We start from the raw sequence: 15,020 nt of genomic DNA, 5'->3' as shown, positions 1-15,020 counted from the left end.
TATCAGGGGCCTTTCCTATAGTGACCCGCATTCTCTCCTTTGGGGCTAAATCCTCTGCCCCTCCTTCCACACATGGGGTGGGGTGCCCAGCCCCTCCTGATCTGGGCAGCTGGCAGCCATCCTTTGGATAGGGAGCAGAAAACGAAGTGTCCACCAGGGCTAAACTCTGGAGGCTTCGGAGTAAGTAGGGTGGGTGGGGCGGGAAAGGGCCGGCAGGGCTGGGGCTCAGCCAGCCTTTAGAGCAGCACAGAATCCAATTGTGTCACATGGTGGCCCTTGCCTGCATTATCCCAGCTGCCTGGGTCTCATCTTAACTTGGGGCAGGTGGTCAGCTCTGAGATCTACCCAGGAGCCTGCCCTCAGAAGCCCAGCTCCTGCCCGATTCTTCAGCTGGTCACAGGCCTGGGCCTGCTCAGAGAGAATAAAGCACACCAACATGTCAGCCCAGTTTCACACTGTTGTTTGACACAAGATCACAAGCACCGGCCATGCCCCAGCCCAGTCCTAGGACTCTGACAGGGTTCAGAGCGTCTGGCCTGGGCTGACCAAAGGCCCCTTTCGTTAATGCAGAGGGAGGGGGCCCTTGGCTGTGCCTGTCACCACCCAGGTCAGGGTAGTGCCCCATGCAGCCTCCCCACCTCCACGAAGGCCTCCACACAGCGGTCGATGTCCTCCTCGCTGTGCACTGCTGAGATCTGCACCCGGATCCGGGCCTTGTTCTTGGGGACCACCGGATAGCTGAACCCGATGACAAAGATGCCTGGTAAGGCAGAAAGGGTCAGCCTGGGGCTCAGCGGAGCCAGGCAGGCTTTGAGGGACATGACACACGGGTCCTACTTGCTTGACGGTCACAGAGGGCAAGGGAGGTGCTCGAGGTCTCGCAGACATGCGACCGCGTCACGGCCTGGGATTTTCAGCTTGGACAGACAGCAGGTTTAAAACGGGCGGTAGGGTGAAGGTATGGGGGAGCGTTCACAGTTTAGGGGTTCCCTTCTCTTTTCTCTTAAGACCCCTGGCTGGTCCTCTTGTCCCAGTTTCCTTACCTCTCTTTAGCATGTCATCTGCCATGCAAGAAGCCAGCCGGGCATCACCCAGCATCACAGGGCAGATGGGGTGATTGGCTCCCAAGATGGTGAAGCCAGCAGCCTTCATCTTTCTGCGGAAGCTGTGGGGCACAGCTGGGTGTCACAGGTAGCCAGGGGGCTGTGGGGCGTTCACACCCACTCCTGCTGGGCATGTGATCCAAGATCTGTGCCCAAGTCTGCAGGATGGACCAAGAGAGACAGATGCAGACCCAGAGAGGCAGATGGAGAGACGGGCAGAGAGGCAGACCAAAACGGCGGGCAAAAAGACAGGACTGACAGGGCGGGGAGACACAGCATGGCTCTCAGAGAAATGCACCAGGAAATGGAGGGAAAAGGCAGAGGCAGAAGAGGGAGGGGGGCGGGCGGGCAGCTTTTGGCTAAAAGGGCTGAATCCCGGTGCAGTCTGCTGGGGACATGCTAGGGGCAGAGGCAGAACCCGTAGGCATGGAGCTATGGGCCTGGGCGGGCACACAGGGGCAGCTCCCCGACCCCAACCTGCCCCACCCCTGCCAGGGACCGCACCGCTGGGTCTTGGCCGCGATAGACTGGACGATGGCATTGCTCTCCATGAGCAGGTCCAGGGCCTTGGAGGCACAGCCGGCGACAGCAGGGGGCAGGCTGTTGGAGAAGAGGTAGGGCCGAGCGCGCTGCCGGAGCAGGGACACCAGGGGTTCAGGCCCTGTTGTGTAGCCCCCTGAGGACAAGGGCAGGGACGGAGGTGGGAGTCAGAGGCCAGGTGCCAGAGCCTACCCTCCTGAGAGGGTGGTCCATGCTGCTCTCTTCCCCAAGTCTCTCCTCACCACCTTCCCGGAGACCCCTCCAGGGCTCTGCATGTGGATAAGGGGACCTCAGAGGCACAACCCGACAGGTACCTGAGGCTCCACCCAGTGCCTTCCCCAGCGTGGAGTTGATGATGGTGACCTGGTCCGTCACACCCAGCAGCTCATCCGTGCCCCTGCAAGGGAAGCTACCACTGTCACCACTGGCTGCCTGAGTGCCCGGGGATCACGCGTTAGGGGCTGGCTTCCTGGTTTCCCACCCGCCCTTAGAAGCCTGACCCAAGGCCCCAGGTGATGCATGCTCCCACCGTCCTGTGGCCCCCAGGAAGCCAGTAGCATGGCATTCATCCACAAAGACCAGGGCACCATATCGAGAGGCAAGGTGGCAGATCTCCTGCAGGGGTGCGATGTCACCATCCATGGAGAAGGCCCCATCCGTGGCCACCAGGCGCAGTCGATGCTTCTGCAGGGAAGAAGACGTGGACAGGTGATGGCTAGTGTCTCACGTTGTGCTAGTCTACCCATTCTCTGTGCCGCTTCAGGCTCTAAGAGCTCACCTTGCCCGGTGTCTGGGACAGAGGTAGGCACATAAGCATACTGCGCTGGGGCTGGAGCCTCCCGTCCCTCCCCTGTGCCTCTCTGAGCCTTGCCCACCTCTTCAGGGGCAGTCCTGGTCAGTGAAAACAGCTCAGTCTCCTCTCCGGCTCTCCGAGAGGGAGGGTGGGGCAGGGCAATTTCTATCCCTGAGCTCATCTCACCTATATGCCTAGCAGGCCCTGCCACACATAAGGTGCCAAAAGTCAAGGCAGCATGGTACAATGGAATAAAGCCTCGGGGCCAAGGGATTTGGGTTCGGATCTTAATTCACCGGTGGGGAGGCTGAAGAGCTGGGCAAGAGCCCAGTTCTTGCCTCTGTTAGCCCTGGGCCTTGCCCCACCTGGGCCTCATCCCACCTGGGCCTCCTGCAGCTTGGCCTCCAAATCAGCCATGTCCAGGTGGCGGTAGCGGTACTTATGGGCCTTGCAGAGACGGATGCCATCAATAATGGAGGCATGGTTCAGCTCGTCCGACAGGACTGCATCCTGGGGGGTCAGCAGGGCCTGGAAGAAGGCAGTTGGAGGAGAGCTATCACCCAGCCACCTAGGGGCTCTCCCTCCCCATGTCTACCTGAGTCAAAATTTCATTGCCATCCAGGGCACTCCTCTGGACAGGGAGGCAAGGAGCCCCCATCTGCCTCTATCTGGGTCCCCGGGGCCCCACGACTGGGCCAGACCAGGGCCCTGCTCCAGTGAGAGCAGGGGAGAACATGTTCGGTGGGTTCCTGGCCCCTGCTGCCCCCAGCCTTCCTGCTGATGTAGGTTATCCCCCCAGTGCCCTGCAAGCTGGCCCCACGAAGGCCCCAGGATTCCTCCTAGAGCACCTACCTGGCCCAACCTTAACCTCCGTAAGAAATGGGCACTGGAGCGGCTAGGCATGGCGCTGGCATCCTGCCAGGTTCTGCCTGTCCGCTCCCAAGCCTTCCACGGCCTAGCAGTCCTCACCAACTCCCACCTGTGGCCCCCTCACACCTCAAAGAGGCCAGCGTTGGCATCAAAACAGCTAGGGTACAGGATGGCATCCTCCCGCTGGTGGAAGCGGGCTATCTTTGCTTCTAGATCCTTGTGGATGCTCTAAAGACACAGAGCGAAACAAGTGTTAATGCCCGCGGGGTCGCACGAAACAAGTTCTGGGCTCCCTTCACTGCGAGGGTTCCCCCAGAGCCGACCGGACCCGGGCGGATGGTTCTCACTGAGGAACTCCCTCGCTGTCCCTTCCTGGTTGGATCGTTGTAACCGGGGTCTCATGTGGAATTATGGGTGATATTGGCAAGGGAAAAGGTCTTCCCGACCTCAAACTAAGTGCCTTTTTTGGTTGCTTAATGGCAAAGAAAAGGATTACATAGGTTCATGTGGGCCTCGGCTTTTTATATTTGAAAGCTGTCCAGTCTGGGTGAGGGTTTTGTTGGAAAGTGCCCTGGCTGGGAGTTAGGAGTTCTGCCTCTGATATTGATTTCACTTCACCCCCCCCCTTGCTCAGGAGATGGGTAATAATAATCAATAATCTTGAGCCCAGCCACGTGGGTTAAAATCCCATTTTAACAGGTGTGTGCCCTTGGGGTAAGTCATTTAACTTCTCTGGGCCTTAGCGTCCTCATCTCTGTAAAAGAGACAAGAATATCACCCGTCACTTAACGACTGTCAGGAGTATTGATAACGAGTGAACACCTAAGCGCTGTTTCGCATTTACATATGTTTATTTTGTAACATTCACAAAATAAAATAGTCCACATTTAGGGAGCATTGGTATGTGCCGGGCACTGTTGCAGGCATTTTTACACGCAGGTGGGAAAAGGGATGTTCAGAGAGGTCAAGTTGCTTTTGCAACAGAACAGAAGCCCGAGCCCGGCCTCTCTGGTGTAGGGCACCAGGCTACGAGAGGGCCCGGGGCCCTGGGATGAGCTGAGCTGGCTAAACGGGCCCTGCTGACTGTGGGAAGCAGACAGTCGGGGTCAGTGCCCAGCGCTGGGGACAAGGTAACCTCCAACCCCCGCAACAGCCACTGGGTACCTGGGTCCCGCAGATGAAGCGAGTGGAGCTAAGGCCGGCTCCGAACTCCTCCAGGGCCTGCAGACCTGCCTGGATCACTTCGGGGTGGCTGCTCAGGCCCAGATAGTTGTTAGCACAGAAGTTAAGGATTCCTGAGGTGGAAGAAGGTATGGACACAGCAGCTCAGGGCAAGAAAGGGCTTAGAAAAGTGTCAGTGCCAGGCCCTGGGGACTCAGGAAACGAACATGGATTCACCCTTGAGGAGGCAACAACCACACAGTACGATCCATTCTGGGGCAGGACGGGAACTAGGGGCCCCTAGGAAGTACCAATAGCCACAGCACAGGGAGGGTCAGGAAAGGACTCTCAGAGTGGTGCCTTGAAGGGTAAGAAGTTGAAACTCTGGTTCTGAATCACATTCCACCCAAGGAGGAATGTAGCCCTACCTCACTGGCTTCTCCTGTCCCTGAAAACTACCAGCAACCCCCTTGTCTGGGCCTTGGTTCCCTCGTGGGTAAAAAAGGGCTGGGTCAGGTGCCCTCTGTGGACCTCAGACTCTACACAGTTGACTTTGCTGCCTGGTAAGAATCACATGCCTAAAGTGTGTGTGTGGGTGGGGGGGGGGGCGACAGGGGGTGTTTCTGAGACATCAACTCCTGAATTATAAACACGCAAGTGAACACAGCTGGCATGAGGGGGACACTGAGGTCCATAGGGGGTGAGGTTCATTCAGCTTAGGAGATGAGAACCTGTGCCTCCTAACTTTCCCATGTTTGGACCTGCCCCAAGCTTCCCTTGAGGAGAAGGCAGAGATCTGGGGGGACCTCAGTCTACAAATGAGTACAACAGCACCAAGGATCCAGGCCGATTTCCTGAGCAGAAGGCAGGCTTGGGAAATTATTTGTAACCAGCACCCACCCGGGTCCTGGCACAGACAAGATAGATAGCGACTACCGGTTAGACAGAAATGAGGGAGGTGCCTGGGTGGCTCAGTTGGGTGAGCGTCCAAGGCTCTTGATTTCGGCTCAGGTCATGATCTCACAGTTCATGGGATTGAGCCCCGCACTGGCTGGGATTCTCTCTCTCCCTCTCTCTGCCCCTCCCCGACTCGAGCACACTCTCTCAAAATAAAGAAATTAAAAAAAAAAAAAAAAAAGGAAATGAGGAAGTCCCAGTGGACGAATTCATGGTGTGGCTTCTGCAGCAGCCCTCAGGCCCCTTGCTCGCTGTGACTCTGGCCAGGCATTTGGCTTCTCTGACCCATTAGGTGACCTTCCAGCTCCAATGTACCAGAGGACCTGGACCAAAGCCCAGCTCTGCCTGCAGCTAGCAAGGGCTTTTCATATCTCTGAGCTTCAGCTTCTTTGTCTGTAAAATGGGATTCGTTATCCCCTGTATCGGGGTTTGCAGGAGCCCACGTGCTGAGCAGTTGGTAGAGGCCAGCACAGGACAGCAGCCCCAGAAACGCAAGGCTTCTGGCCCCACCTTCCCTCCACCCTTCCTTGAAGCAGGCAGGTGGGAACCAGCTAAGTGTCTCTCTTTTTTTTCTCACGTTCTCACAGGACTGGGCCTCACTCCCGTCCCACCGTCTGAGTCAAAAAGGTGCTCAAGGGCAAACCACCCTCCTCCGCGTAAACAGGCTTAACTAGGTTAACACCTACCACTGGGAAGCCGTAAAGTCAGCCTGATAGGAAAGGCGCCAGTGGCTACGTGTGCAAATACTCCCACCCGCCCACTGCCTTCAGGCCCTCCATTCCAGCGCTGGCCTCGCAAGGGCCTTCGAACACCCAGCCGGGTCCGAAGACTCGCAGGCGGGGGGGGGTTACCTCCGGAGACACCTTCCACGTGGATGCGCGGCCCCTGACGGGACGTAATGACCCGCTCGCTCTTCCAGGTGCCAGCTCCGCGGATCGCTTCCAGCTCCTCCTCCAGGACGCCGCGCAGCTGGGTCAGCGCCGACTGCGCGCGGCGGCCGCGGGGGGCTGCGGAGAGACCAGCGTGGAGGAGGCGACAGGCCCACATCGCGCCTACTTCACCCCAGCACGCCAGCCCGTCCAAGAGCGACGCGCAGCGCTGGCGCCGCCTGGTCACGTGCCCGGGGGCTGGGCCACACCAACCAATCGGAGCAAGAAGGCTGTTAAAGGGGCGGGGAGACGGGCCCAGGGATGGGTGGGGGCGGGGCCTGGCGGGATCCGCAGAGGATGAAAGTGGATTGATGTGTAAGTTGAGACTGGAGCGCTCCTTGTGGGGGAAGGGGAGGCGCCTCCGCGGAGGGTGGCGCGTCAGGGCCCAGCCCACCAGACCCCCCCCCCCAATCCCAAGTCCCATTCCCTGCCTACACACCCACCGCTTGGAAGGAAAGGGGGGTGCACTCTGGACCCCAAAGGCAAGAGCCTAGAAGCAGGCTGAGGCACGCTTTGTACTCTGCAGCCCAGTCCCCCGGTCCCTGTCGACCTCTTGGAACCCTCTCCCATTCTCAGGTGCAAACGTCCCCGGATTTCACCCCTGCTCGCCCACCCCATTGCTCCTCATTCGCCTCCAGCCTTAAAAAGGAGGAAAAACGCACCAACGAGGTGTTTTCATTTTTCGATTTTATTTTAAAGTTTTAAAATTACAAAGACAGCAAATTCTTCCCGGCACAAATAACACTTGTTTAAAAAAGGGGGGGGGGGGGAGGACGTTTGACCACGCGCAAGGACGCGTTTTCCTATTTTATTAAAAATAAAAGAAGACTGTACAGGATTTTTTCTCCCAGCTCCCGGGTGTGAAACGTTAAGTACTAGCCCTAGATATGTATATATACATATACACACATACACACAGACCTAGCTCTGTGAAGCTACTTAGCAATTCAAAATTGACTGCAGTATGTCTTACTGTCCACTCCCCGCCCACTCCCCCCCTCCCCCATCTACAACTACTTATAAAAGACTCCAAAGTAAAGAGGTCGGGAGGTTTTTAAGTGGCGGGTGGCAGGGTTGGAGCCCCACCAGGCCACCAAGCAAAACCACCTCTTGTACAGGAGGAACCAAAAACCAGGGGGAAAGAAAAAAAAAAAAAGTCCTATGATACAATCCAATTGTGTGGAAAAACCCAAGTTTGAACAGGGCACACTGAGGCACTTGGCTGACTGAGTCCCCACCCTTCCCCTAAAGTTTCCACTCCATTTTAACAGGAGACTTTCTGAAGCCACAAAGACCCCCCCAATGACTAGTTTCCAGCTGACTGAGAGAAGCCACAGCTTCTCAGACCAGCTGTCACATGGACCCCCCCCCCCCTTCCCTAGGACAATAGGAAGGCCACAGGGGCAGACCAACAGTGAGAAGGAAACTGGATTTGGACCCCCCACTGCTCACTATTGGAAGATGGAAGTCAGCCCAGAGAGGGTTCCCCACCCCCTCCCTCCTTTGCCATCCAGCTGCTGCCACCCCTCCCTTCTCCCCGCCGGGATTCAGAAACTCTTCACAGGGGTGAGCAACCTAGAGAAAGCTAGCTCACCTCAAAGATACTCCTACAAACCTTACAATTTCTGGGCTCCCCCTCATCTAGTCAGAACAAGCTGCCTTGCCCATTCTCTCCCGCCCCTCTACCTTCATAGTGAACAAACCATCCAAACAAAACACACAGACCCATCCAAATCCCCAAACCCATTAAGTAGATTAATAACAAGTCAACAGAACAAAAGTACATTCTCATCATTACAGAGAGATTTGTTGTTGCTGTCTTTGCACGATTGGTTAAGGAAAAATGAATTATTCCCTAATGTCTGAGGAATCCAAATTCTGTCTCTTATACAGTCAGGATAGAAAGGGGCAAAGGATTGCAGGTGAAGATCAAGAGAAAAGAAAGGAGAAAAGTATTTACAGAAAACAGGAGACAGGCAGGAGTGTCCACAAGAAAAGCCTCATTGTCACTTCTTCTTGCCGGCCCTCTTGGCACTGGACTTGGCTTTGGGCTTCACTGGTTTGGCCTTCTTAGGCTTTGATGCTTTGACTGGCTTGGCTTTGACAGTCTTGGGTTTTTTGGCTTTCTTGGGCGTGGCAGCCGGCTTCTTCTTGGCCTTCTTGACTGGGGTGGCTTTGGGCTTCTTGCTGGGAGCTTTGGAGGCAGCCTTCTTGGGCTTGGCTGCCTTCTTTGGGGTGGCCACCTTCTTGACTTCCTTCTTCGTCTTCTTGAAGGCCACCGACCTCTTGGGCTCATCGCTTTTGGCCAGCCGGAAAGACCCCGAGGCACCCACCCCTTTGGTCTGCTTGAGGACCCCAGTGGTGACCAGGCGCTTGATGGACAACTTGATCTGCGAGTCGGCATTCTCACCCACCTTGTAGTGGCTCTTGATGTACTTCTGGATGGACTGGCGCGAGGAGCCAGCGCGGTTCTTCTCCGCCTGGATGGCAGCCACGATCATATCTGAATACTTGGGGTGGTCTGTGGACTTCTTGGAGGCCTTGGCCCGTTTGGGCTTGGCCGCAGGGGCGGACGTGGAGTTCTCGGTCATGGTGGCCTGTCTGGTCCTGCGGTTGAAGGAGGCGCCTTCAAAAGGGCCAGCCCTCGTCGGAGGCCGAAGAAAGCCTTACTCGGGAATCTGCTCTGGCGCTCCCGAGTCCCCGGCCAGTCCGGGCCCCGGCTCTCAGGGACCTGGCTCGGGTCGCGGGAGGACTCGCCGGGCCGGGTCTGCGTGGCCCAGCCCCGCCGGTCTGTCGGTCGGTCGGTCGGTCTCGGCGCCGGGCTCTGGCTCGGGCTCGGTCTCTGGCTCGCGCTCTGCCTCCGCCTCCGCCTCCTCTGCCTCCCCTTTCCCAGCTCCGCGTCTGGCGCTCGGGCGGCGCATCCGGGTATTTAGCGGCGGCGGGCGGACCGCGGTGAGGACAGGGCTGCTGGCTGCCTGCTCCCGGCCCGGAATGGCGCCGCGCCGCCGCCATCTGTGTTTCTTCCGCCGAGCAAATCCGACCTTTCCCCCCGGCCCGGGCCTCCCCGCTCCCCGCCGCCGCCCGGGACCGCTGCCTGGCTCCCTGGGCTCCCCCGCCGGGCATCCCGCCGGCCCGGCCGCCGCCCCCCTCGCCCGCCACGCGCCCCAAACGGCGCCGAGGACGGCTGGTGCGCCTGCACATTTCCCCTTTGCGGGGGGCTGGCCCTGCGGGGCCTTGGAGCCCAGGTGCGGGAAACCCCCCGTAGCAAAGCTCCCCCCTGGGGCTACCAGGGATCCCGCTCCCGGGCCGCGGCGGTGCCCCCCGGCCCGGCGGAGCGGCTGGAAAGCGGCCCCAACTAACACACGCTGCCCCGAGCTGGGCGACTCCCAGCCGGGCCGAGCCGGGACAGGGGGGAGGGGTCGCTCCCCCAGGGTCCGGTCACCTCTCGGGGGTCATCCCACCATCGGGCCCCCCGCACCTCTACCGCTTCTCAGTCCTTGGGGCCCCCCGAGCAAACTTTCCCTGGAAGAGTTGGAAGGGCACTTTCAAACTTTGTCCCTTCCCCCTCCTCTGCCTGCTCTCCCCCAGCGCGACCCCTGACCTCTGCGTGGAGGTTCCCTCCTGAGGCCGAACCCCCGGTGCTGCCCGGGACCCCTGAGGGAATGAGGAGAGGTCTCCCGAGTCTTCTGCTCTCCTCAAAGACCCCCACATCGCCCGTATATCCCAATCGGGGATTCATGTATATGCCTCTCTCAGCCTGGGAGTTTCGGGGTCTCAGAGGCAGAACCTTGCGGTCCCTACCCCTGAGGCACATCCGGGGGTCCAGTCCCCCTCCCAGGGCCCCTTGAAGGCAGTAGGGGGTGGGGGGTGGGGAGGGGGTCTGCAATGGAGGAGCTGTCCCAAAGACTCCAGCAAGAGACTGTCCCCGGGGCCCCTGGGGTGAAGAGAGGCACTGAGTGCTTTGGGAACTTGCGAGAATGGGGACTCTGGGGGAGAGGGGGAGGAAGGGGTCATGTTCCTGGGGTCCCGAAGAATCCTCAGAAAGTGTGCAGTTGTTCGGGGAGCGGTGGCCGGGGCCACCGCCATTTTGCCGGGAGGATGCGAGGTCTTTGTTAAAATGTATACATCTTTTCAGTGCTGCTTGGCAGGTATAGATGAAGCGAACGGGGGCGTCACCGTCTGAAGGGAGTCTTGAGGGGCCCTGAGGGGCTTTAGGGGCCCAGAGGCCAGCAGAAGGGACGCCAGAGTTCCTGGGACCCCTTGTCTATGACACACATCCTAATCACGTGCAGGGCCCGCTTGGCAGGGGCCCTGGGTTGAGATTCTGGGATGCTCTCTCCCTGAGCCCCCACCCACAACAAACCCGCTTTTATTCCCTAAGCAAAGAGGCCCGGCACTCTTCACGTAAACAATGCCCTGGGAGTGGGGGGTTTATAGCTGGTCAAAATGATGAACGTGCCTCTGGTATGGTCGGGAGCTGTTTGCAGGCACTGGCTGTTGGGGAGGGGAGAGGGGGATGAGTGGAGTATTTAGATGGGGGATGGGGGGGGGGCTCGTAGCTGCTCTTGGGGGGAAGGGCTCTTACTGGACCTGGGGAGTCTCTGAGGCCAGGGAAATTAATAGGTTTCCCCCACATACACCAAGGGATGGATTAATCCAAATGATTGGGAGGCAGGAGAGGGAGGCTTGAGACTCGGTATCAGATGCCTTCTCCCGGGCTTATCTTGGTGGCACAGGCAGGGGAAGGAAGCCACCAAGGGCCAGGTTAGTTCAAAAGGTCAAGGTTCTTATTTGGATGATGTCAATTATCGCCGAAGTTTCCTGATTTGAAAACACAACATTCTGGTGGGTTCGTTTTGGTTATTTACAAAGACAATTCTCCTGGTTCCCACTATGATCTGGACGGGGAAATAGGCAAATCAAATAGCCAAGCCCGGGTACGAGATGTTGCACGCCACCCCCCCCCCCCCCCCGCCCGCCACGTCCCTCGGCGTCTTAGAATAAGGACTAGCTGAATCCTTTGGCACGATGATGAAATAATTTTATTTACACAGCGCCTTACAGTTTGCAAAGTGCTTGCTCTCGTTTCTTGATCCTTTGAGCCTCCAGCCTGGGGAGGCGGCCAACATGATCACTCCCCCCCCCCCCCCCCCCCCCCCCCCCCCCCGGCTACTCCCATTTTACCGTGGAGACCGCCGGATTTGGAAGGGTGGATATGGGGGTGCACTGTGAGGCTCAGCTCCCGGGGCCCCCAGGCCTTCCCTTCATTTTGTGGCTCTCACATCCCACATCCCCTGCCCATCCCAGAGACCTGTAAATTCTCTCCCGGAACCGAAGCCACAAATGGAGAGAAGGGTCACCTCGGAGTCGCCCGGGCTTCCCGCCGCCGGCGGATAGCCCACGTTCCCGCCCCGGGGCTGCTGCGAGGTTCACCGCCCCCCTCCTCCTCCTCACCCCCGCCCCCCCCCCCCCCCCCCGCCCCAGTTAGAACTGGAGGGGAAGCGAGGGAGCCGGGAGTTGGGCGCAGAGTCCGAGGCAGAGGGGGACAAGATGAGGAAACGCCGCCTCCAGATTGGCTTGGCCTCACCTCGCCCGGCTGGTACTGCAGGGTCTGGGGGCTTCTTGACTCCGGCGGGGCACCCCCCCCCCCCCCCCCCCGCAGGCCGCTCTCGGGTCCCTACCAAGCGCAGAACAGAGCGGTTTTCTGGCCGGCGGAACTCCCCCCCGCCCCCTTTAACGCGAGCCCTTTAAAAAACCGGGAGCCACAGAGCTGCGGGCAACTCCTCCTGGGAAATGTAGTCCCCCGGCGCCCGCCGGTCAGCCACGGCGTGGGGAGGGGTCAGACATCACCTGCCCAGACCTCCTCGCTGTTTTTCCACCTGCCATTGTTTCCACCTGTAAAAAGGTGAAAGGCCGCCGATGATCTGTCCTACCTACCTCTGGGGCCAGGGGTCAAGTTTTCCTAGTGTTCATGTGTTTGCACGTGCCAGCCTTTATTAAGCCCTAGGTACAGCTATAACGTCTCCGTTTTCCAGAGAGGTGGTCTAGAATGGCTGAATGGCTTGTCCAAGGTGGGTCAGCCTGAAGGAGGGTGGCAGGGTGACATTCCCAAGCCAGTGACTCCCACTGCGCCACCTGCGATCTCATTCTGGGCTTTGAAGCCCAGATAAGTGCCAGGCACTGGGGTAGGCGGTGGGATACAGCTGTGAACGAGAGATAAGAGATTCCTGCCCTTGTGGAGCTGACATTCTAGTTGAAAAGATAGATAAGCAACAGACCAAATAAAGAAGTCAATTATACAGTGTGTTGGAAGGCCATAATTGCAAAGACAAAACTGGAGAAGGGTAAGGGGGAGGTGATGGGCAGTGCTGAGAGGCGGTGGATTACAGTTTTCAACAGGGTGGTCAGAGGAGGCCTCATTAAGAAGCCGATGTGTGGGGCGCCTGGGTGGCTCGGTCAGTTAAGCGTCCGACTCCGGCTCAGGTCATGATCTCACGGTCCGTGAGTTCGAGCCCCGCGTGGGGCTCTGCGCTGACAGCCCGGAGCCTGCTTCGGATTCTGTCTCTCTCTCTCTCTCTCTCTCTGCCCCTTCCCCACTCATGCTGTCTCTCTCAAAAATAACCAAACATTTAAAAAAATTTAAAAAAAGAAAAAGAAGCCGCCACGTGAGCAAAGATTCAAAGGAGGTGACGGAAGGAGCCGTTCTTTTTCTTGGAGGCAGAATCTTCTAAGCAAAGGAGACAGCCAGTGCAAGGGCCCTGGGGTAGGAGTGTACGGGGTGGCTGAATTGAGGAGGACAACAGGAGGAGATGAATTTTAAAAAGCTAAGAGCTGCCGAAGTGAAGGAGGCACAGGCCAGATGGGGTTTTACGGAACTTTGGCTCTTCCTTGAATGAGATGGGAGCCATTGGAGAGTTTTGAGCAGAGGAGGGACATTCTGGGATCCACAGTCAAAAATCAACCCCGGTTAACTCTGGTCGCTGTGCGGGGAAGAGGCTGCGGAGGGCAAAGACAGAAACGGGGCTAGGGGGTTGTTGAGATAGCCCAGGTGAGAGAGAATGGCACTCTGGCCCAGGTAGCAGCAGTGGAGGGGATAGGAAGGGATCAGGTCGCAGGGGCACCCCAAGGACGTTGGCTGGAACACTGGGAGACGGAGTTGTGGTGAACTGAGGCAGGGAAGACTGAAGGCGGAGCGGGTCTGAGGGGTCTGGCTGTGGGTTGGGTTTGAGATGTCTCCCAGGTCTGTGCGTGGAGATGCCGAGAAGGCAGGTGAGCGGGAGAATCCTGAGTCTGTGGTTCAGGGAGAGAGTCTGAGGTATATCAGATGCCCATTTGGGGGCAGGCAGCTGGCGTTTCAAGCCGTGGGCTGATCAGAGGGAGAGCACATCAGAAGAGGACAAAGGTCTGGCCCTGGGGACACTGACCTGGGGAGGTGGGAGTGAGGAGGAGACACCAGCAGCGGGGACCAAGAAGGAGCAGCCAGGGAGGTAAGAGGCAGATCTGGGGAGGAGGGGTGTCCTGGAGGCCAGTGAGGAAGGAGAGCGTGTCAAGGTGGGGCGGGGGAGAGGCCAACCTCTCAGGTGCCACCAGCCAGGGCAGCAAAAGCCGTCATCTGCCCTCATGGAACCGGAGACCCTTGTGGAACCCTCGTCTGGAGAATGAAGACGTTTGAGCGGAGAGTCTCGAAGAGCCTTTCCAGCTCTCTGGGACTCAGGCAGGGCTTGGTGGGGGGGTTGGGGGTGGGGGGGGTCGTGGGGGGTGTGGCCCTGCGGTCAGATGGAAGAGCAGGAGTGAAGGCTGGCCATGGGCATGTAGGTGACTTTACAGGCGGAAGGGAGTTGACTGAGTGACTCAGGCAGCGACTGGAAAGGAGTGGGACCCAGGCCTCGCAGCTGGGCAGAAGGGGCATGGGATGTTTTTGTGCAAGGGGAGTGTGTGTGACGTGATCAGGTTGGCATTTATTTTTTTAAGTGAGCTCTAGACCCCACGTGGGGCTTGAACCCGTAACCCCAAGATCAAGAGTCGCATGCTCTGCCGGCTGAGCCAGCCAGGCGCCCCCAGGGTTGGCGTTTTAGAAGGAGCTCCGGCTGCAGTGTGACCAGTGTGACGGTGGCCTGGAGGGCAAGTCTCCTATCAGACTAGCGTGAGGGCAGTGACACCAGTTTGTGGGGGTGGAGGGGAGGGGCTGGATTTCAGTGACATTTAAGAGATCACACCAACAAGTCTCAGAGGGGGACAAGGGGGAGAAAGCTGAGGGTGTCCACACGGAGGCCAAGATATGGGCTGTGCTGGGGAGGGGAGAGGACTACTCTGGCCACATGGGGCCTGCAGAGCCTGGAGGGCTCCGGGTGGAGGTGTCTAGAGACACCTGGACAGAGTCAGGGGCTCTGGAGAGAGACGGGGGCTGGAGACGGGGAATTGGAAGGGTTTGCAGCAAAGTGCCGCCCTTCTCAAGGGAGAGGTGGCGAGAGAAGGGGAAGGGGCCACGGAGGTGAGATCCCAGCATGTCAGGATCCGGTGGAGGAAGACGAGCCAGCCAAAAATGTTGGGGGTGGGGGTGGGGGCGAGCGCCAGGGCTGAACGATGACCCCACTCCTCTGGGATCTCAGCCAGAGTCAAGGCTCAGCCCCTGGAGCGCCTCCTCCAGGAGGCTCGCCTGACTTCCCA

At 58.5% G+C, this 15,020-nt stretch overlaps 2 protein-coding genes across 3 annotated transcripts; both read right to left on the bottom strand.

The window, feature by feature from the left end:
- Positions 1–439: 439 nt before the first annotated feature.
- Positions 440–6,529, bottom strand: GCAT (glycine C-acetyltransferase). 2 transcript variants are annotated; one of them, XM_027070783.2, is made up of 9 exons: positions 6,276–6,529; positions 4,471–4,601; positions 3,433–3,534; positions 2,818–2,964; positions 2,173–2,327; positions 1,958–2,040; positions 1,608–1,779; positions 1,044–1,165; positions 440–760 (listed from the first exon to the last, which is right to left on the bottom strand). In XM_027070783.2, exons 1-9 carry the CDS (start codon positions 6,469–6,471, stop codon positions 609–611), a joined length of 1,260 nt encoding a protein of 419 aa, XP_026926584.1. In that variant the 5' UTR covers positions 6,472–6,529; the 3' UTR covers positions 440–608. The 2 variants fall into 2 exon arrangements, with proteins under 2 accessions (XP_026926584.1, XP_026926585.1); XM_027070784.2 differs by lacking the exon at positions 440–760 and having other exon boundaries at positions 1,135–1,261.
- Positions 6,530–7,023: 494 nt separating this feature from the next.
- Positions 7,024–9,257, bottom strand: LOC106981054 (histone H1.0). Its single transcript, XM_015079165.3, has one exon. The coding sequence runs from the start codon at positions 8,942–8,944 to the stop codon at positions 8,360–8,362; it is 585 nt and encodes a 194-aa protein (XP_014934651.1). The 5' UTR covers positions 8,945–9,257; the 3' UTR covers positions 7,024–8,359.
- Between the last annotated feature and the right edge of the window lie 5,763 nt (positions 9,258–15,020).

The sequence above is a fragment of the Acinonyx jubatus genome, chromosome B4, assembly GCF_027475565.1.
Source record: "Acinonyx jubatus isolate Ajub_Pintada_27869175 chromosome B4, VMU_Ajub_asm_v1.0, whole genome shotgun sequence".
Taxonomy (NCBI): domain Eukaryota; kingdom Metazoa; phylum Chordata; class Mammalia; order Carnivora; family Felidae; genus Acinonyx; species Acinonyx jubatus.
The sequence above is the reverse complement of the archived record's forward strand: the minus strand, read 5'-3'. Positions and strand labels throughout refer to the sequence as shown.

Excerpts from the sequence above, each read along its gene's own strand:
- GCAT (XM_027070783.2), bottom strand. The coding sequence starts at position 6,471 with ATGTGGGCCTGTCGCCTCCTCCACGCTGGTCTCTCCGCAGCCCCCCGC. Across the intron at positions 2,328-2,817 it reads CCAAGCTGCAGGAGGCCCAG|AAGCATCGACTGCGCCTGGT; the intron begins GTGGGATGAGGC and ends TCTTCCCTGCAG. Across the intron at positions 1,166-1,607 it reads ATCGCGGCCAAGACCCAGCG|CTTCCGCAGAAAGATGAAGG; the intron begins GTGCGGTCCCTG and ends TGTGCCCCACAG.
- LOC106981054 (XM_015079165.3), bottom strand. The coding sequence starts at position 8,944 with ATGACCGAGAACTCCACGTCCGCCCCTGCGGCCAAGCCCAAACGGGCC.